The following is a 21,713-nucleotide window of genomic DNA, read 5'->3' as shown; positions in this document are numbered from 1 at the left end:
AGGTCGGTACCAGCCCAGCCGACCCCGGCGAAGGAGGGAGCAGGACGCACACTGCCCCTGCCAGCATCCCCAAGCGGGAGGGCCCGTCACGATGCCGCAGACGTGTGGACGTCTCGTGAGTCATTTGTCCCGGAAGCATTACGGAAACAAACAGACTTGACCGACTGTGAAGACTGTGCGTGAGGACTGCAGAAGCTCATCACACGGACTGGGACACCTGTCTTCACAAGCAGTCCCGGCGGCAGAACCAGGACGATATCCTCTCCCTCTTTGTCACCTTCCCCTTGACACCCACGGCCCTTTCACGTGAGGACCTGGGCCCCGCCCGTTCCAGGCCACTCCCATCATGCTGTCCTGGGGACTCGCCCCTGCGACATCTGCGACATCTATTTTCAGATCCTCAGAGAGCAAAATGCTAAGGGACCTAAAAGTTCAATGATTGATTACCACTTAATGGGCAGAGTTCCTCTCTCTGGATAAATCTCCAGGTGAGAACCCAGAGGACTGGCCCCGGGAACACACGACCAGTTTCTCTGAACTTACGAGGCTGTGACGGACCACATAATTCAGTGGCCTCCCCCACAGGAGAATGTATTAGGTTCCCCCCAAAAGACTGTAACGATCTTAACGGTCTTGAATTGTAAGACTTGACGCAGCAAGAACTGGGTGGGGAGATACACCCCCAGGCTCCAGCCATGCTGCTGTGAAGGCAGCACCCAAGACCGGGTCTCTGGGCAGCTTCCCGGACGGTGGCACTTGGTCGCGTGCCCTCACAGACGCGTGCCGAAGGCCTGAGCACTGTCCGTCCTAGAATGAAGACGTACCTTGTATGTGTGAGTGGCAGGGTGGGCCTGAGGTGACCGGGGAAAGAAGAAATAGCCTTGTTAACTTGAAAAATAATCAGTCATCTGTAGCCTTTACCCCGGTGCCCAGCCGGGACTCCACAGAACACACGGGAGCAGAATAGATAAGCCGAGTGATGTTGGAATGGGTTGACATTTTAGAGGAAAAGCTAGTCTTCTTGCTCGTTTGTTTTTGCCAAGGAGGGGACTCGGGGAGATAAATCAGAGAAGAACACCCTCTGGAAGGAGATGAATGGTGCTTTGCTCCTTATCCCTGAGGATCAAAGTGACAGAGGGGAGCCAGATGACAGGCCAGAAGCAGCAAAGAGCCGGGACTCGAAGGGGTTGCCAGAACCCAGCCGTTAGGAGGCCACACGGAGGGACGTTCAAGAGCTCGGAGTATATATTCCTAAGTGACACTGACACTGAGATGGTGAGGAAAAGCCTTGGTAAATGACAGAGTAATAACTTCTTTCTATCCGTATGACACGTATCGTAAAACCGAAAGAGGCATTGCCTTGATGCGCATTGAGACATCTGGACAGGTGTGTTTTAGAAGTCCAGGGACACAGCGGCGTCGCAGGTGGAAAGAGCCTCCCTTAGCGTACAAGGAGAACGGGAGAAAGTCAGTGACATCCCAAAATAATTCTTCGCTTTGCTACGGCAGCCCTCTCCGGTGCACACGAATGGTGATTTGCTGGCCACACAACCTCACTAAGAGCTCATCTTATGCGTATAATGAGACGCTACCTAAGTGTTTGTTTTTTTGTTTTTTTTTTCCTGGCAAGTATGTGAATGTCTATTACAAATAAATACAAGGTCACACGGTGATGCTGATTTAAGCGAAACCGTAATAAGATGTGGTCCACAGACATCCTGCTTCTTGCTAATAAAGACGGGGTGAGGTCAGTCTGTGGGTTCCATTCACAAAGGCAGGCAGGAAGTCTAGGATTCTCTTCAAAGTCAACTCGGCATTCAAATTCCCGTCAAAGGACCTTCGCCCAGACTCAGACCTCTGCATGCACCCTCCCCACCCCCATGATCTCCACACAGACCCATGCGCTGTCCCTTCTCCCAACATGCGTGCCACCCAGGGACACCGACGTACTCAAGTCAAGCCCCACCTCTTCCCGGCATGGGTGCCACAGCGGGGCGACTTGCTCCCAAGCCCGGAAACTTTGCATGCCTCTCCCCGCCCTCCTGACGACGACACACGGAGAAGCAGTAGAAGTCGGTGTACCCTCATGCTCGGTCAGCAAAGACATCCACGGCCACCCCAAGACAACTGCCGCCCCGATCCAGCCGTGCACGTCAGCCCCTCGCAGGACCTCGGGGTCACCCAGTGAGTCCTCTCTCCCGTTTCTTTCTCCTACTTCTGCCAACTGGTACCTATGGATGGACGCTGAGACGAGCGGACAGGGCCGGGTTTCAGACTTGGTGTGACCTGGGCTCAAATCCCAGCCCCGCTATGTCCTAGTTCCACGTTCGAGCATCGGTGTTCTCATCCCTGAGGGGAACTCTGAGAACTCCTTGATGGGAACCGAACGGGTTAATTCGATCAGCTTACTCACAGCCCCTGGCAAAGTGCACGACCGGGTGTAGGCGCTCGGCGAAAGTGAGCTGCCGCCCGCGACCGTCCCCGAGGACACTAGATGGAAGAAGGAAGGGCCTCAGGATGTCCTGAGCGGCCATTACGAGTCTAAGATGGACGGACTCTCTAGGAGACAGTCCCCAAGGGCATGAATCCGGAGCCTCAAAATCACCTTCCGATGCCCTGGGGGATGTCGGTGGGAGCCGAAACCTAACTATCTGATTCCACGGCCACCTCATTCTCCCCGTGACTTTTTGTCATCCCAAGGTTTATCAGTATTTCCGGCTCTGGCCTCGGAATGTCCAGATCCGCCTTGTTTCAGAAAAATTTTTCAGCAAGCCACGGAAGCCCTCCCTGGCTAAATTAAATACTGAATAAACCGAAGCAGACGGTATTCCTTAAGCCGTTTGATTGCTTTCAGCTTTCTGTCTAAAACTGCGCGCACACGCACACCGTACACAGCACGACCACCGCCAAACCCTTCTATTTCTCTTCTCTGCTTTATTTTTCTTCTGAGCATCGATTATTCTCAAACATGCGATGTATAGTCTACTTTATCTTTATTCTCTGTCTCTCTTAATAAGGGCAGAGATTTCTGTCTGTTTTGTTCACGGTTGTGCCTCTGGCACTGAGAACAGTTCGTGAGGCACGGAGAGAATGGCCGTACCCCATTTCAGCAGGGAGGGTCCGGCGTCTGTCTGTGGCATCTATGCCATTATCAACAGCTTCCCTTTTTATCCTCAGAACAGTTCGAGTCGATTGGTAACATACAACCACATGTCCAGAGTCGATTAGTCACACATGCGTGTTGAATTTAATCGACCAATTTGACCAAATCGATACTTGAATTAAATCCGTCAACGCCTCAAACCGAGAGTTTTACCCCGATGTGAACGAAATGCATCTGATGGTTTAAAAGCATAAGAGACTGGTTAATCCCTTGTGATAGTCGTGTTTTCAAAATTCCCACGAGGCTAGCAAACAGATTCATTCTGATCAACTCTAGCTCTACACAGCTGTTAGTGTTGAAAACTCCTAAACTTCAGTGCCGTTATTAGTGACAGGGCCGCGAGGAGGTGCCCATAGAAACGTTCCTGAGAGAGCTGGGGAGACTACGCTTAAGTTGCCTCCCCTCATCAGGCCACGGGGGGAGTGGATGGAAGGGCAGGAGCGCCAGGCACCTGCGGGTGACCACGGCACTGGGACGGTACCCCCCGTGAGAGCGCCGAGGCTCCTCACTTAAAAGGGGGCACGGACACGCTCGGCCAGTGCTGGGGAACGAACGGCGTCTGCCCGCGAGGAAGCACCTCGAGATGGCCAGCAGGACTGGGGTCTGCCTGGTCTGGGCAGGATTTTTAAGGCTGGATAGGTGAACTTTGTGTCTGTAATACCCCAAGGGGACCATTCTCCAAATAGAAGGAAAGGGTCCCCAGGCAAAAAAAGCAGGAGGAAGCCTTCCGATCTGGTCTGACGACTCAGGCGGGGCAGACGGAGCTCCAGCAGCTCCGGGGTGTACCCACCGCCATGCCGGAAATTACCGCAGACGTTAATGCGGGGCGGGGAAGGCCTTCCCGCAAATGCTCGGGGACACGGCTCGGTCCCCCACATCACACTTCTTAGAGCAAGCTCCACCGGAGGTCGACGGGGAGATGTCTGGTTCTGCAGACTGTGGGGCATGCTTGGTTCCTCAGAGGGACTGCAGGCACTGAGGCAGACTCAGAACTCAAGCTCACACTCCCGAAATGCAAGGAAGCAGCCAAACCACCGTCCATGCAGAGCCTCCAGCCTCCGCCACGCACGCGGGCCTGGGCAGAAGCCTCGGCAGCCGCCTCGCCTCCGGCGGGCCCCCCAACCTGCGCCTGGTGCCAGCAGACCACGGCCCCTCCGTCCCCACCATGCTTTCTCCCCACGAGACACCCCAAGCACGGCAATGGCTCTGGCAAGAGACTTCCGGGGCCGCTAAGTGATGCCCCGAGGGGTGGGACCAGCCCCGCCCATGGCATCCCTTCCCGAAGCCTGTGAGCCGAGCCGCCCCTGCGTGTGTGCCCTGCCCTGCCCTGCCCTGCCCAGCCCCTGGGCCCCGGAAACGAAATCCAGACTCACTGCGGAAGCTGCCGGTGCCGCTGGCCTCTGCCGCTGCCATGGCACGCTGACCGGGCCCTTCTGACAGCGAACGGGGCAGAGAGCAGGGTGGGGAAGAGAGAAGACAGGATGAAGGCAGAGGAAGGGAGCACGCAGGACAAAAGGAGGGAGGATCAGGGAAGCAGGGGTCACGTTAGCCGAGTGGCATGTCTCCCCCAGCTGCAGCCTCCAGACACCGCTCACGCCACCGGGGGGAGAGGCTGGGCACATCGGCCCATGTCCGAGGACCCACCAGAGACGCCCCCCACGGCTCGGCAGACACACCGTCACAGCCCTCCTAGGACACACGGCCCCCCGCTGTCTGGCTCTGCGAGCCACTGAGACAGAACTGGTTTCCCGCCAAAGGCTGCGTCTACTCCCCACGAGATGGGCTGCCCAGACCACTACTGCTCAGAAAGGAAGTGGATTTGATCTAGAACGTTCACCCCCTTAGCTCAAAAAAAAAAAAAAAAAGAGCACCTTCTCCAAAGCTTCTGAGGGAATACCTGTCTTTACTGCCTTCGGCCAAAAAATCACGGAGGGTCACCGCCACTTGTTAGGGCTTCTCTCCCCGGTGCCCCTCCCTGCAGCCTTTCCAGTTTGGAAAGGAAGTGAGCTGGCCGACGTCACCTGCATGGAGCAGCCTCGGCCACCTCCTCCTTGCCGTCACCGGAGGCAGCGTGTCTGGTCCCCGTGACCACGCGGGGAATCGCGCTTCCCCCAAAAGGCCTCTTGAGAGGAGGGGGAACATCAGGCGGCCTGAGAGAAGGGACCTGAGGTGACTGAGGGATGAAACCTTTAAACACCTGCTAGGTCAATGGCTGAGCACAGAAGATAAGAGACACGGCCCCCGCTCTCAGCCGAACCAGAGGCAGAGCGGCCCGGGAACGACCAGCAGAAGCAGCGCGTTTATGAAGCGGCACATCGGGGTGTGTGAGCCGACAGGGCGATGCCGAGACCGTCGGCAGTGAAGACGATGAGATGGGGCTCACTGGGTTTTGATGGCGGTGAGGGACGAACAGAGAGAAAGAACAACGAGGGAAATAAACGAGAGAAAAAACAGATGGGAAGATGGGAAGAGAAGATGACATTATGGGCTGAACTGTGTCCTTCCTACCTCCTTCCCCAGAATCCACTGTGTCGAAGTCCTCACCCCTAGCACCTCGAAATGGGACTGTAAGTGGACACTGGGTCTTTAAAGAGGTAATGGCGGTAAAATAAGGTCAAATGGGTGGATATGACTGGCATCCTTAAACAAAAAGGAAACCCGGGCACCGACATGTGGACAGGGAGGAGGATGTGAGCCCACGTGGAGAAGATGGTCATCTCGAGCCAAGGAGAGAGGCTCGGAAGAAAGCAGCCCCCCCGAGACCCTGACCGCAAACCTCCATCCTCCAGACTGGGATAAAGTCGGTGTCTGCTGTTGAAGCCACCCAGTCTGCGGCATTACGTCATGGCGGTCCTCACGCACGTATGCAGAGGCTTCATGCAGTGGTGGCAGTGAGCAAGTGCCTGGGGGGAATGGGGGGGCCGGCCCGGCCGGGCTGGAACTGAGGGGACTTCCAGTGGACGGAGTCGGGAAGGAGGGTGACAGAGCTCTCGAGGGCCCTGCAAGCCAGGGCCAGACATTTCTCGCGTTGAGAAGTGAAGATTCACGCAAGGCTCTTAAACAAGCAGGTAGAAAGATGGCAAGTTTGGGGGTACGGGTAGGAGGGCTCTGAGAATGAAGAGGCATGCCCTGACCCAAGGATCGGCCTGACCAGGGTGTACATGAGGGCAGGTCCTGCCAACATGCAAAGAACAAGTGACATCGAGGTGCCGTAGAGCGAGATGCAGCAGACGTTGGTGAGGAATTAGGTACAGGCGATGAAGAGAGGTTCCAAAACGAGTGCCCTCTGGAGAACCTCCCAAGACAGTGTTTACCGAGGCTAACGGGCTGCTGAAGACAGCCTGTTTGAGAAGCAGGGAATGGTCACGGCGAGTTTCAGCTCCAACAAGCCAAGTTTCGATGGCCAGCGAACTCCCCGGGGGAGACGTATGGACCATCCGATCAGAGAGAGAAGAGGCGAAGGCTGAAAGATGCAAATTCAAACAGCTTCTGCATAAAAGTGAACGGGGTTATCACCATAGGGGTGCGTGAGGGTTCCAAGGGAGCTGTCAGAAACAGTGGCACCTTAACTTTCAATGAGAGGAAGGAGAGAGAAACGATGAAACGGATGAAATTAGCCGGCAGGAATCAGGGAGCCACTAATCATGTCACTCAACACACAGTTCGGAGGAGGATTAGACTTTTCAGACGAAAGGCGTTTAAATTTTGCCAGGGCGAGATAATTAGTGACCCCCCCCAAAAATGCAGAGTCAATGAAGCGGTAAGATCAGAAGCCCCCAAATTAAGACAGAAGATGAAAGCGACCTAGTTCAGGAGTTGAGGGGACAAATGGAAGTTGGAAGGGGCGGAAAGGTCAGAGGGAGAGTTTTCTTTAACGTGGAAGAGATCGTGGATTTGAGAACAGAAAGGAGGGAGGAAGGCTCCCAGGCATCGCTGTGAGACAAACAGAGACGCAGAGAGAGGTGGGCTGGGGACAGGGCAGGGCAGGTGACAGATGCTGAGGCGTGAGGGAAATGGGAAGGAATGGAGACTCGTCAGCATGTGGATACGGACGGGGAAAATCTGGCCTGAGATCTGACAGCATCACAGAAACACACGCTTGACGCAGTTCCTCGCCGTGCGTGATAATGGCTCCTTAAATTCCTGTTCCCCTTTGTACCTGTCTAAGCGCTTTTTACCATAGAGTCCTCTTAAGATTCCACAACGGGAACAAAGCGAACCTTTGTCATCTACTGCGATCATTCTCCTGTTCAATGCACGTGTCTCCAAAACAGCTCTAGAATGTGGTTCTCCGGATTTTCGGGAAGATCACCAGAGCGGGAGAACCCGCTGTCTCACGTGGTGGTCCAGTGTATTTCACGGAGTAAAGGTGACTGCCTGCCTCTGGCGTCGTGCTTCACCGGCTCGGTTTTCTGCAGTGCTGTCACCCCGGTGGGTACGGGGACCTGCGGCAGCACCCATGCACCGGACCAAGGTGACGGCAGGTGAACCCCCAGTGCATCTCTCAGTGGGATGAAACCCGGCTTGGTGACTTCTGAGCATCCCAGGCTGCAGCGCCCCGGAGCGCGGTCCCAAGAGCGCGCATTCACCAAGAGGTGCTCTTGCCTCCCTGCGCCTTTCACTGAACCGGTCTTTAAGGACCGCCCACCACGTGCCAGATACGGCGTTAGGGAGAGGGCCGCGTGACGGGTGCAGGAGAGCATGGACGACGCTCTTTCAGAAATCCCAAGCTATGATGAGCAAATGTGTGTCGACAGATGTTCTTGAGAATACACTTTCACCATAAACGTAAAAAAAAAAAAAAAAAAAATCACTTCCTGCAAGTGATTTAGAGGTACCAGGATCACCCCTAATCCCCACCGCCCCTGCCCCTGGCACCGCTTCCACGCTCTTCAGTCTCACTGAGTCCGTACCCCATGTGGGGGCTACACTCGGTTTGAATCGCTTCACCGCTGCTTGCTTTTCTACCACCCTGGACACCCCAAACTCCCCGGATTGAGATCTCCTTGCTTGCTACGACGGCCGGCCCTCCGTCAGCCCAAACGTGTGCCTCCTTATCTTGAACATCCTTGCCACACACCTTACTAGCAAAAAGACTCACAGAACTGGCTTGTTGTAGGCTCACCGTTCCAACTGCAAACTGTACCTGGCCTCGTGGCGGCTGTACTACACTGCATGCTATTTAAAAACTCTATTCACAAATGACCTCGTGTTCCTTTAAAAAACTTCCTTAGGAATCAGAACACTGAACCCAACTCTGAGTGTAATCTGAGGAATACTGACGAGCCTCAGAGCCTCAGTCTACTCGTCTTTAAGTAGGAATAGTTAATACCTGGTCGACCTCAAAGAACTTTGATGATGATCTGAGAAGCGCCAGAACTGTGCGGTGGAAGACGGGCCTTCTGATCTTGCTGTACCACCAATTAGCTGAATGAACTTGAGAGTCACCCCCTCTCTCCCTCTCACTCTCTGGGGCTCAGTGTCTTCATCTCTCAAATAAGTGGGTTTTACAAGATGACCTCCGAGTTCACGTCTGGCCAGGATTTCACAAGTGTGTCAGTGTAGAGTCTTTACCCAAGTTGCATCCAGGCATTTATCAAGGACTCCCAAAACATATTTTCGAACAGAAGAGGTCACTGTGTGCAGAAGAGTCCAATTGGGTGGAGTCATAGCCGTGGAATGACTATACTCAAAGAATGCTGATAACCGGACCAGCATCTGTGTGGGAGCAGAACTCCAGCAACAAAACTCAGTCCTGGGCTATTCAGCTTCTCAAAAGACTGAAAATGTTCTGAATGTCATTGCTAATACATTGACAAGAGTTGCTGATGGCAAAGAGCTGGACGGGCTGTATCTAGACCACGAAAAACCCTTGACAGAGTGGAACAGTGAACCAGATCTACCAAGAACAAGGTTCCCGCCAACTCCCTTATGCTCATGGGAGACGTGGCCAGCTGGTCACGACACGCGTTTTCATCGATTCTAAACACAGCGGCCGAGTTCTCGGCATCGCCCCACGTGGGCACCCACTACCAGTCCGTCAGAATCGGTACGTGATCGACTTGCCATCCCTGGGGCATGTAATACCTGGCATCGAGGTGACTCGATTTACACGCAACCAATGGGGTCGTTTTATTTTTCAAAGGCAAAGGTAATTTAGTGACACGGAAAGCAAGGGACTCTAATAAAAAAGTGACTTCCAAGTATTTGAAAATGAAGAAAATACAATTAGTCTCTTAAGATCAGCATACAATGGATGTACATCCAAGGAAGGGTGTGTAAGAAGCTTGAGTGGCATCCAGGATACCATGGCTCCACTATACCCTGACCGACATAGATGGAGTGTGCTTCTCAGAAGGGTAACTGGCTGGTCACAGGGGTCTGGAAGAGGGATGATGGCCATGTTCGTCCCTCTCCTGGTTTTGGTCAGGAGAGAAAGGAGGATTTAGTCGAAAGATGTGGAGTATTTCTGAACTTATTGGGAAGCCAAGGAACCCCCGTTATCAGATGGGTATGTCAGTTTTTCTTAGCTGGATGCCCCTGACCGTTTGACTCATCCGACCCCCTTGCTCCGATTCCGTCCTGCATAGGCACCCTTCTCAATATGAGTAGGCTTCCCGTACGGAAGGCGGGAGCGAATGCTTTGATCATACAGCCTGTGAATCATCTGGTCCCCTGTGAGCGTTAATAAACTGTCCTGGTGCTAAGTCCAGTCTCACGAGTGTTTTAATCATGACATCCTCTCGGGCCTCCTCACTGACGAGCAGATATTTGGCTCTTTGGTGGGGAGTCGGATCCAGGGGTTTCCCCTTAGGTGACACCACTGCGTCATCCAGATGGACCTACCCAGGGTCCCCACATACTGACTGTCGGTGTCTGGCAGGTGGGGACCTATGAGCATTTAAAAAAAATGCCTAAGCCAGTAGGGGCATTCTTCCTTGAGCGTTACAAACCCCTGGCATGAAGTTAAATATTTTTAAATCAAACACTTTTATTAAGCACTTTTTACATGAAAAATCGCTGTGATAAAGAAAAAAATAGAATGGATTCAAAGGAACTTATGCTGTAGAGCTATAAGACACGCATGTTCCTGAATGAGTCAAGGATGTCATGAATGAATGAATGGATGAATGGATGAATCGATGGATGGATGAATGAATGAATGAATACAAAGACTGGGAAGTTGGGGATTGACTCGCTCCTTGGGTAAGGGAATGGTCAACTCCAAGAACAAACTGGGCCACCAATCAAAGGTCTGTCCCGGCTGTAGAGGCTGAAGAGCATGATTCGCAAGGGAGGGGCGGCCAAAACTGTCACGGTAATTGGCCGGTAGGAGAGATGGCATGCTGACCGCCTGTGCCAATCGACATGGGGACCGATGGACTTGACTCATTTTTTCCAGAATGCACCTGGCCACTTACTAAGCTGACTCTGCTGGTGGTCATATCAACAGCTCTTGAAGCCAAGAGCCAACCACTCGCCAAGCTCTTACCCATCCCCCCCCCCCTCTCGTGTGATGCACGGTGACAAGCAGCAACCACCGCGCTGTGTCTGATACGAGAGAGCGGAGAGAGGGCTGGACTTAAACCAGCCTCGTCTTTACCCGCAAGGCTCTAGGGCACACGACCTTGGGAACCTTTCTCCAATTTCTGAAGACATGTGTCTACCGTAGAATTCGTGGTCTTAGAAGTTAGCTCTTGGTCGGATCCACGATTCCACAATGGGAAAGCTCTTCCTCAGGCCAGCTAGAAGTGCTTTCTCTTTCTTCTTGGCCTTCCAACAGACCAACTCGAACGTCTATACCCATCCCGAGGAGTGAGAGGCTTATTTCCCTGGTCTCTTAAGCTGCTTCTGGACCATCGTGACTCAATTATATGGCTCTTCTCCCTTTCAATTGTAGTAGTATTCCAGCACCAAAGACCACCATGGGAAATACCCTGGCTTGTAACTTAAAATTATTTTAAATTTCTTACATATAATTTCTACCTTATTCACTTACATAGAATAATAATTACCATCTATTGAGTGCCTAATAGGTACCAGACAATTTGCATACATTATCTGATTTAATCTTCACAGAAAAAGAAATTGTTCTCTCTTTTTTTTTTTTTTTTTTTCAGATGAGGATCTCAGGCTTAGAGAATTTAAGAAAATTTCCTAAGGTCCCATAGCTCATACACAGAAGCTCAGGATTCAAAGAATAGCTACCTGCCTCCTGAATTAGTGGATGTGGTAATGTTCCCTCCACGACTCCACCCCGCCTCTACCTTTGTCCTGTGGGATGAGCTACACCGCGAGAACAAGCAGGAATAATAACTGTGTTTAAAATTCTGCATTTCAGATGCTCTATTGACCCAGTCCCGTCTCCTCCTCCGGTTTAGACACAGACAGATCAAGGTCTTGGGTTTTGAGGATTATGAGGAAATACGATTCCCTACTAGGAGGGAGTCAAGGAACATGCTGTTCTCTTTACATGCAAATATCTTAATTACAGCGGGTAAAGAAGATATCTGTATGGAAATTTATGTATCTTTTATATGTTATATATTCAGTTTGCCTGGTGTGGGGAAAAAAGGCCTTTTACACTTGAGGAACCTGAACAGGGTCTAACTATAATACAGGCCACTGTCAGGTGACGAAGGGGCGCTGCCACCACGCCCTCCACAGGAGAAAGAGGGGTGGAGGGAATCAGCACATGACTCAATGGCCTCTGAGACTTCCTTCTCTCCTGTCTTGAGGATGAGCTCGGGTAGAAACAGGCCTCACGTGCTTATGCCGTTTTCTGAGGGGACGTCTCCCTGTCTTATTTTCCAACACCTGTCCCCGTGGAGATGAGGCTGAGGACCCTGGCGTCCGCCCCACGCCTGCACCACCGTAACCGCCGAAAGAAAACAATCAGATTTCGAAATTACAGGAGACCACGCTGGAAACGTCTCTCAGAAAGAGGACACTATTCTTTGACAGGGCGAGAGAGGGAGCTGTTTTGATTTCATTGTTTCCCGACCAGTTGAGGATACATCCCATGCGTAAAATACAACCAATTACCTATGAAACACGCGAGACCGCGTTGGTCTCACGGAGCTTCTTAGCGTTTTCCTGAATGTTATAACGTCTGTGCTGTAGTAGCGATCACGTTCATCTCCACGAAGGATATAAGACCAAATATACTTACCTTGCAACAGGTGGGACTCTGGCTAGACATAAAATGAGAACGTCTCACTTTCTAAAAGGTGTTAGAAATGAGGAAGGAAAAGGCGGATCTCTCACAGGCAATAGCTTTCCCTCATCAGAGCTAGAAGGAAGAACGGGGAACCCGTGGAATTCCCAGAGAGGCACAGAACAAAACGAGCCGACCATCTGTCTGAGGCGATTTTGATGCTATTCTGCCTGGGGCCACGGGGACAAAATAGATGACATTTAAGACTCTTTCCGGCCTCATGTTTCTTTAAAATTGAATGACGTGGCATTTGTTCATCTGTTTCTAACACTCCAGGGATGCAGAATGGACTAGGTGGCCTAAAAGATGCATTTGTAAAAAAAATCCATCCTGAACCTCAATTTCACTATTGAAGAGGCTTGGAGGGCCCAGGCCCTGGTCTTCGGTTCACCGTGCCCGGCCCCACCGAACCTGATGGCTTCTCTTCTACACCCCATTGCTACGAGGCAGCACGGGGCCTCGCCCCCTCGCCCCTGGACTCGAATCGTCATGGCCTGCCCTCATGGGCTCAGTTCCCAGTAGTCTATGCTACAGGCCACTGCCTGATGACTTGTCCTCACGTACCACCCCATTTACACTAAAACAGATGAGAACACGTCCATGACTATCCATGGCAACGCCAGTCAGAACAGCTGGCTCTTCGAGGGCTGCTGCAGCGCCCCCGTCCTTCCGTGACAAGCATTTCCTCCCACACATCCTCTCGGTTTTGACCACTTGCGTGATATGCTGTGCTAGGTCACTGTCTCCGTTTGCCTCTCTCCAAGCCACGTCTATGCTTTTGCTCGTGCTAACCCCTCGGACTGGAAAGCTCCCCTAAAATTCACCCCACTGACTGCCAACCCGCCCCTCACGACCCCAGGCAGCCCTCTGATCAGGCTGAAACTGGAAACCCTTTAGTGTGATATCCTTCCCTCTGGCTTCTGGTAGAGCTACACGTTCTCATCCTGTTTTATATTCCCTATGAAAATTTAACTTCCTCAGGATTACAGATTGTGGTGTATTCACGCGTGTACATCTTCAGGGAATAGAGCTGAATCCTCTCCTCAACACGTGGACCTTTGATGACTAGGAGGTCTGACTTAAGAGGAAATAAGCCAGCATGAACGAGGGTTAGCAAACCTCCTAACTGGGTCACTTGTCCTAAGGCTGCGACGCTGACTTTGCTTCTGAGGAATCGCAAGGTCCTGATTCCCTGTTGCTACCATTCTCATTCTATTGTCATCAATGTCATTATTGTGTGTGTCTTGAACAGCTGCCCCAGATCTGAACTGGGGCATCTACTGAAGAGGACCTGGTGCTTGAAAGCCCCTCCACACAAGTGCGGCAAGAACCCCATACCAGGGCAGGCGAGGGGTGACAAAGGCCATGGCTCCTGGGTCTTCCTTTCAACTAGAACACCCATCCACCCATCCATCCATCCATCCATCCATCCATCCATCCATCCACCCACTCATCCATCCATCCACCCATCCACCCATCCATCCACCCACCCATTCATCCACCCATCCACCCATCCATCCATCCATCCATCCACCCATCCATCCATCCATCCATCCACCCACCCACCCATCCACCCATCCACCCATCCATCCATCCAACCATCCATCCATCGATCCATCCATCCATCCAACCATCTCTATCTATCGATTTTATAAGGTTCCATTTGAAGAAAAGGTTTTACTGCTTAAAAAAGTTGTGTTGGAAACTATGCATCTAATCCAACATTAGATGAGCATCAAGAACACTGAACTAAAGTCAATATCACTAAAGTAAGTGATTTGCTGAACCAGAACCCGATCTTTTAAGCCCTGTCCAGGAAAAGGAGCAGTAAACCATCGAGTTATTTGTAGATGAAACTCAATCCAAGTTTCTATGAAGGGACAGAAAATGCTATCAGTGTGGCCAGCTCCTATGAGAGGTAAGTGTTAAGACAATGAAGCAGACAGACAGGAAGCACTCCCTTTATATATGACAAATGCAGGTCCGCGGTAGGACAGAGCCTTGTCTCATATCAGTAGTCACCGTGGGGACTGAACACAGGCTTCCTGCTTCTCGTCCTGCATCCTAGTCACCACGTTGGGCACAGGTTGCCAAGAGCCCATGAAGAACTTGCCAGGACTGGCATTCCTAAGCCTGTGGCAGGGAAATGCCCCAAGTAACTTTTTCACTTTGTTGTTAGAGTCTGACTGTTGGCACGTCAACCTTCTGGGAACCATGTCCTCCCCGAGCCATCTTCAGACCTGACTGCTGTCCCATGGTTCAAAACACCGGTCCCCACACCGCAGTCACTTCTGCCCGAGTTTCGGGTAGATGTCCCCGGGACGGCCACTGCGTTGGAATAAAGTATGATATGGTCTAGGAAGGTTGGAGGTCTGGAAGAACAGAGACGGATGGAGGGAAGAACCCAGGTAATTCACATCACTGGAAAAAGTACCGAGAAAGGAGACACCCGGTAGTTCTTCTGCCCATCAGGCTGAGTTTGGCCAGTTATTCAAAGTATCTCCAAGGAGAAGAAGAGGGAGGAGCAGAAAGCAAACTTTAGTCACTGAACTGGATTTGGGTATCGTGGAAAGCGCCCATTTCAAAACTGGAGTCTGCTCCCTTATTTTATCAGGAGCGGGGAAAATGGGCTGGGATGTGGAACGGCCGAGGTCTGGGCGAAGCTTTCGATGACCCCGCTTTCTTCTTGTACCTTCGACCCTGCCCCCCTCCTAAAGAAACCAAGTCTTCGTACCACTGCTCACTTATCATTACACACAGAGCTTAGCCTCCCAGAAGGCGAAACCCACAGAGACCACAGAGCCAGAATCTTACAGATGACGACGAAGCCTCTAACTGGCAACGTGGGCACAGGGCTGGCGACGAGACCGAGGTGTCCTAAACATCAGTCCCGGCCCTCGGCGGACTTGGATTCCAGAAGGTCTGACCCTCTGGGGACCATTAGTGAGCAAATCCTCCGGCTTTAATCAAGGAAACAAGACCAGGATACCGACAATCAGCATAACCCTGCCCTTCACACCTTCCTCCGTTTGTGATCTTGGCAGTTTTGCGCGGCTTAAGAGGTCTTAGTGTGCAAGTCGTTTTTCGAAATTCACTTAAGATGTGAGCACTATGGCACCAAGTCCCGCGGCGGACGTTCAGGCCGCGAAAGCACCGAGCCCGCCCGGACGTCCCTCTCGTGGCCGTGTCTCCCGGTCGGCACCAGGCCCCCTCTCCCGGAGGTGAAGAGAAGAAGGACACACGGATTTCCCGAGACCCCAGGCCCTCCGCTGAGCTCTAGTAGAGAGAGTGAGCTGTCACTCTCTCTGAGACATCATCGGACCCGGGGTGACGCACGCTGGAATGGGATGGAGGAAGAGAAAGGGGTTTTTCTTCACCCAGACCATGGCAGAGGGTGCCAGCTGCTTGCTACAGTCCACTTTCTTCTCTGCTACCTGGAGACACAGCTATACAACATTTCTCAGCCTGCCTTCCAGAGCAGAGACCAGGCACGCGACGAGGTTGTTGCCGTGAGGGGAAGTGACAGGCCTCACTTCCAGGTCAGGCATTCCTTTATGCCGGCTTCCCTTCCGGCTGGCTAGGATGGGGATGGACACCTAGGGTGACCAGGGACAGGGTACAGAGCGGGAGGGTAGAGCTCCACCGGCCTGAGTGACCACGTGGCCGAGGTTCATCTGCTCACACTGTCACATGACCTAGAAAGAGGCTTCTGTGTGTGTCGGAGCCATTCCACATGTCTGCATTTACCTGTTACCTTCACTAACACACTTATGTAAGTGCTGTTCAGATGCTCACTTTGGAACTAGGGAAGGCACCTAATTGTATTTTAGTTCCAACGACAGTATCAGTAACGAATATTTATTAAGCATTTATCATCCTAAGAATTTTATATTTATTAGCACTTAATCTTGATAGCAAATGCATGCGATACGGGCTATTAGCCCATTTTGCAGTCAGGGACACAGAGAGGTTAACTAACTTGCTCGAGGTCCCATAGCCATGAATTACAGGAGCTGAGACTCGAGCCCAGGCAGTGTGGGTTCAGGAGCCGGTGCTTCTTATTCATCAACGTCGTGGGCACGTCACGACATCCAGAATCGGATATTCCGCCAGCCAGATCAGCTTGTTCTCAACTATTCCCACACCCTGAGGGTCACTGTCATCGCCCTTCCCAGGAGTTCCCAGGAACCCTGACCTGGAATCTGTAGCTTAGAATCGGGGCCTCGCTATCAGCTGCCAGATCCGCCGTGTGTCCCTCCCACGTGTGTTGGCTCAGATTTTGGCATACTTTCCCTCCTCATCCCCTGGACACTCAGCTCCATTCCCTACCAAGACTCCACTCCAACTTCCACCGAGCCAGCCCTGACTCAGAAAGAACATCACGCCCCTGCCTCCTCTGACACTGTCCCCAGACACTGCTCAGACATCACCTCTGAAGGTGGTACCCAGGTGGGCAGCTGTTTGCCTGTCTAGGCTCCTCTTGGTTTGGCCTAATCCGCTTCCTGTCTGACTCCAGATTCCCGCTCTGACTTCATTCATTCTCTCATTCGCATTTTCACTGGGTGTCTACAAAGTCCTAGGGACTGTGCTGGGCACAGAGGACAGTGGGGTGAGCGGGAAGGCACGCTCCTGGCCCGGTCGGACCGGAGCGCCGACCCCCGCCGGCCCCCTCTCACCAGGATCTCAGCACGTCTGAAAACAGCTCCCGTCTGGAACCCCAGCCACCCCCTCTCCGGGACTCGCGAAGCTTTCTTTAATTTCAGATTTGAACTCTAAGCAACCGGGGTTGTCCGACATTCTGAGAAAGGTCGGATGGCGCCGTGTCAGAGGCGATCTCGGAAGCGGCGTCACTTCAGTGACCCTTAGGGGGAAAAGGTACCTGTCATCTGACTTGTTCTTAAGGAGAGAGAACAAGTGGCTCTGGCTGTGTGGCACAGAGATGTCTGTTTTCTCTCTCTAGCTGTGGCACAGGAAATCAGGCACTTCACTTTCACCTTTGTAAATTATCTGCATTCTGCTCATGCATGCGCCAGACGGGGCCTCTTTGTTTCAAGAAATTAAAATTGGAAAAGAAAGAATATAAGGAGGACTTTATCCCAACCTCTCTCCCTGCCCTCATTTACACACTTGAATCTACACTAGGCAAGTAAGCACGGATACACACACACACACACACACACACACACACACATGCACGCACACGCACACGCACGCACGCCTTCCCCCCAGAGCTTCAGCTGGTGGACTGAACGACGACGAACATCTTTTATAAATCACCTGAACACGGACTCAGCTCTAAAATTCACGAGCAGGACCGTGTGAACGTTGACCCAAGTCCTTACGACCCAGTACTTCTCTCAGGCGGAAGCCTGAGGAAGGCTGGAGCCTTAAGAACCCCACTCCTTCGGGGCGGTGCCATGACCCCAGGATGTTTTCCAGCAGCCAGGTCCCTCTCACCCACTCGAGAATTACCTCTGGAAATAAGACTATTGCTGGGGCTGTCCTGCCTTGGGTGTGAAGGGGACTAAGGAAGATATAATATAAACAATAGTTTACCCAGGAGGTAAATCAACTGGTTTAACATCAAAACAACCCCACTGCGAGCCTATGTTCCACCTTGGTTGAAAAATGGGAAAATAAAACAGAGGCCAGGGAAAGTGCGCTGAGGTCCCGTGGCTGCTAAGGGTGGTGTTAGGGTGTGAACGGACCCAGGTGAAATCAGGCCCGGATACCGAATCCCCTTATCACCCTGATATGGGATGACAGGACTCTGAGGTTCACTGATAATGTGACCTCAGGCACATCACGTCTGCCTTTGGTCTTACAGACGGGGAGCGGGAGCTGTGAATATGCTGGGACTTTGACTGCGACATCTGCGAGCTGCTCGCTGAATACGGAGGGTATGGTGCCCGTCCACTGTCGAGCTGTCGTGCAGGTTTCCACAGTTCTTCAAAGAGGACAGGGTAGGAGTTCACTGCTGTGAACGCCAGGCCACAGCGCATCCCTCGAAGATGTGACTGATACGTGTGTGTGTGTGTGTGTGTTTATTTATGTAGTTTGTCTCTCTTTTAAATCAGACTAGAGACACATTAGGTACGCTCCTTGAGGCAAGTCTGAAAGCTGAGTTTGCACGCACGCATTTTGGCCGGCTATTGTCTCCCAAGACCCCGGTGAAGCCAGCAGGGACCAGACTGGCATAATCAAATGTCTGCCTCACATGGAAACACGATGATCCATCCCTTGTTTTTACCAACACACATATAAATCTGAGCTCAGCCAGCAGGCCAGCAAACCCCGTTACACAGAGTGCAAAGGCAATTAAACGGTGCCAGCTCCAGCTAGACTCAAGAAATCTGTGACCCGCAGGCCCTCGGTAACCGTACCAAGGCCCCGCTAAGAAATGGCTGGAGGAATGGCCTCGATGCTGCGGGAAGGCTCTGCTGGAACATTCCCTGGCAGGCCTGCCCCGGCCATCGGTCTGCGGCTACGGCTGCATGGTGCTCCTTTCTCCACGTCTGGGGATGCTGGACAGTCGACTGCGCTTCACGTTCTGTCACAATGGTGTATACCACCCGCATCACGAACAAATCACTTTCTAACCGCAAAGGGCATGTCTCGACTCTTCTATTTTTCTTTAGGCCAGGGCTAAAACCGTGCGACCGGATATCGTGTTTCCCTGAGACAGAGGCATCCGCGGCATTCAGACAGAACTGCTCTGCAGATGCCAACCCCAAACTCCCAGCCCGGTGGCCCACCACGCTCAGGCCCTAAAGGCCGTCATATCTGGGCTCTTTGACTCACAGGAGGATCATTCACTCCCCACAAAGAAGATGAGACGAATGGCCACCAAGCCTCTCGACTTTCAAAACACTGTCCCGCCCTCTCCATACACCGCAGATCAAAGTCCTTGCCCGTTCGATGCCCATGAAGTAAGTGACACCTCCATATTTTCGAGCCACCTGCCTCCTAACCAGTTTGCAGAAGTTATTCCATCTCTGTATCTCAGGTCACACCTCTACCTCCCTTTTTTGAGATCAATGACACTCGTGCTCACTTGTCCTTTCCCTGGCGATCGTAACTGTCAGAACCATTCAGCGATCCATGGGAAGGAAAGTCCCAAAGAAAGGAATTCTGGGAGCCAAACAAGACACCTGTTAATGTAAAGTGGACGGCATGAAGTCAAACCAACCGTGACGGAAAGCTTTTCCTGACCTGCACCTCTCTCTCCGGTGTCGGCAGCAATAACGCGCTTTCTGCCCTCACCCTTCCTCAGCCATTTGCTCAGCGAGACTTTAACCATGTTTGCTACTTTATCTGGGGTTCTGGCTTCTCTCATCAAGATCTACCCTTGAAAACAAGCCTACAGGGTCAGCAGGTAATACCAGAGAATACAGTGCGTTGTGGTGGAGCTAGAAGGTGCTAAAATGTAGCACCGAGTTTGTCTATGTGTGTCAAGATGTGTGTGTGTGTGTGTGTGTGTGTGTGTGTGTGTGTGTGTGTGTATACATATATATAGACATCAAAAATCTGTTTGCATGAAGAATGAGTACTGATGATTCAAGTAAGTACACAATGCATATGTCACTACAATGTAACAATACAGTTGAGTTAAACACCCACGATGGAGGGAGGAGCATAGGGAACAGGTAAGTCAGGATGCAGGCAAGGCCAAGGGACAATCGTCGAGTGTATGCATGGGGATGGCTGTGTACGTGTGCGTGCCGGAGTGACAGGGTTGATGGACAATGATGAAGACATGTAAGCGAGGTGCCAGCTCTGCCACGGAGCCCTGTAGCGGGAAAAGCCGCCTTACCCTGTAGTAGTCAGTGCTGTAGACGTCCCTGGACATGCCGAAGTCTCCGATCTTCACCAGCAGGTTGGCTCCAACCAGGCAGTTCCTGGTGGCCAGGTCCCGGTGCACGAAGTGCTGGGAGGCCAGGTACACCATGCCCGAGGCGATCTGGCTGGCGATGTGGAGCATTTGGGAGAGCCCCAGCTCACCTTTCGCCTGGCGTGGCTGCCCATCCACGAGGATCATCGCATCTGGCCCGTGGGCCCTGTGGGAGGGGGCAGGGGGAGAGAGAGGGGGCAGAGAGAGCTCAGGAGATCAAGGGCCAAGGCCTTCCTGATGCCCTGTTCTCTGGAACGCACCACAGAAGCGAACGAAACCGCCCTTTTCGGCCGGCCTGTGGCCTATTTCTATCTCCCTCGAATTAGGTGACGTAAGGCCGTGGGTGAAACACACCACCGGATCCCCAGCTGACATGACAGCAGACACGCTCTAGAGCATCAGGAAATAAACCTACTCTTTTAAAATATTTAATTGCCATCCGAGGTTCCAGGTTTAATATAGAAGAATTAATAAAAGAACAACTAGCTCTTACACGGCCCTTGCTATGTCCCATGTACTGTTCTAAGGATCTTAAATGCATTAACTCGCTCGATCCTCCCATCCCTTCTTCCTTATTTCGAGATAAGGAAGTGGTCGGACGACTTGATGGAAGTCACTGAGTCCCCGGAGGTCCCGGCGTGACCCCGGGAGTGATCAGGGGCAGAATGAAACCGGGCACACACAGCAAGAGGGGATTTTAAAAGCTTCCTGGGCCCTGCTCCCTGGATTCTGATTGGCTAGGAGGAGTGGGTTCATTTGCATACCCCGCTAGCTCCCTGAGCTGATGCTCTGGATAGTGAGACCCCTGAGTCCACTCTGCCTTCTGCTTGGCCACACTGCCCAGCATAGGGGGGACTTCTGTTGGTGGCCGGGCCCGATGAAGAGACCCTGTGGCCCTCGAGCAGAGCCCTGGGGAGCCCCAACTCTCCCTCCAGCCCAAATCAAAGTCCGGATTTGTTATTCTAACACCTCGCCCTGTCCTATGGGTCACTTGCAGTGTTCCCCTTTCCTCCAGAAAGCCCAAGGAGCTGTGACCACACCCAGGGCCCTTATTTATGAGGCTGTGGGCCGAGGAGCCCTGGTATACAGTGGAGCCTCGGCTTGTTTTACTGCTTCTCCAATTTCCACTGAGAGGCACCATTAAACATGAGTATGGTTATTTTATTATCTCCTGTGGGCTTGCCGACCTCACCCCTCTAGAGCGAGGAGAGTTACTGCACCGGCTCCCAGGAAGGGGGGTCAGCAGCAAGCCCCACTGCTGTCTGCCAGGGGAGAACACTGCGGTCCGCCCCTAAAACCCAGCCCCTGGGAGACGTGAGAGCAGGCCAGGCCTCTGCTCTCCCTCCCTCCTCTTCACTAACACTGGACGCATGACAGTGGTCCCGACGGGCCGGGGAGCTCTCCTTAGCCCTGCTGGTGGCACTGGGGTCTGACGGCACTGC

General features: G+C 52.5%; 1 protein-coding gene across 1 annotated transcript in view; it reads right to left on the bottom strand.

Annotated features, from left to right (window-relative positions):
* Positions 1-21,713, bottom strand: part of LOC105306725 (NT-3 growth factor receptor-like) — a 234,850-nt gene that overhangs the window by 21,098 nt on the left and 192,039 nt on the right. The window contains exon 10 of the mRNA XM_023524272.1: positions 20,194-20,437. Within this exon, the coding sequence (XP_023380040.1) occupies positions 20,194-20,437 (244 nt within the window). The remainder of the gene's footprint in view (positions 1-20,193; positions 20,438-21,713) is intronic.

This window comes from Pteropus vampyrus, unplaced genomic scaffold (assembly GCF_000151845.1).
Source record: "Pteropus vampyrus isolate Shadow unplaced genomic scaffold, Pvam_2.0 Scaffold458, whole genome shotgun sequence".
NCBI lineage: Eukaryota > Metazoa > Chordata > Mammalia > Chiroptera > Pteropodidae > Pteropus > Pteropus vampyrus.
Note: the sequence above shows the minus strand (reverse complement) of the source record. Positions and strands in the feature narration are given on the sequence as shown.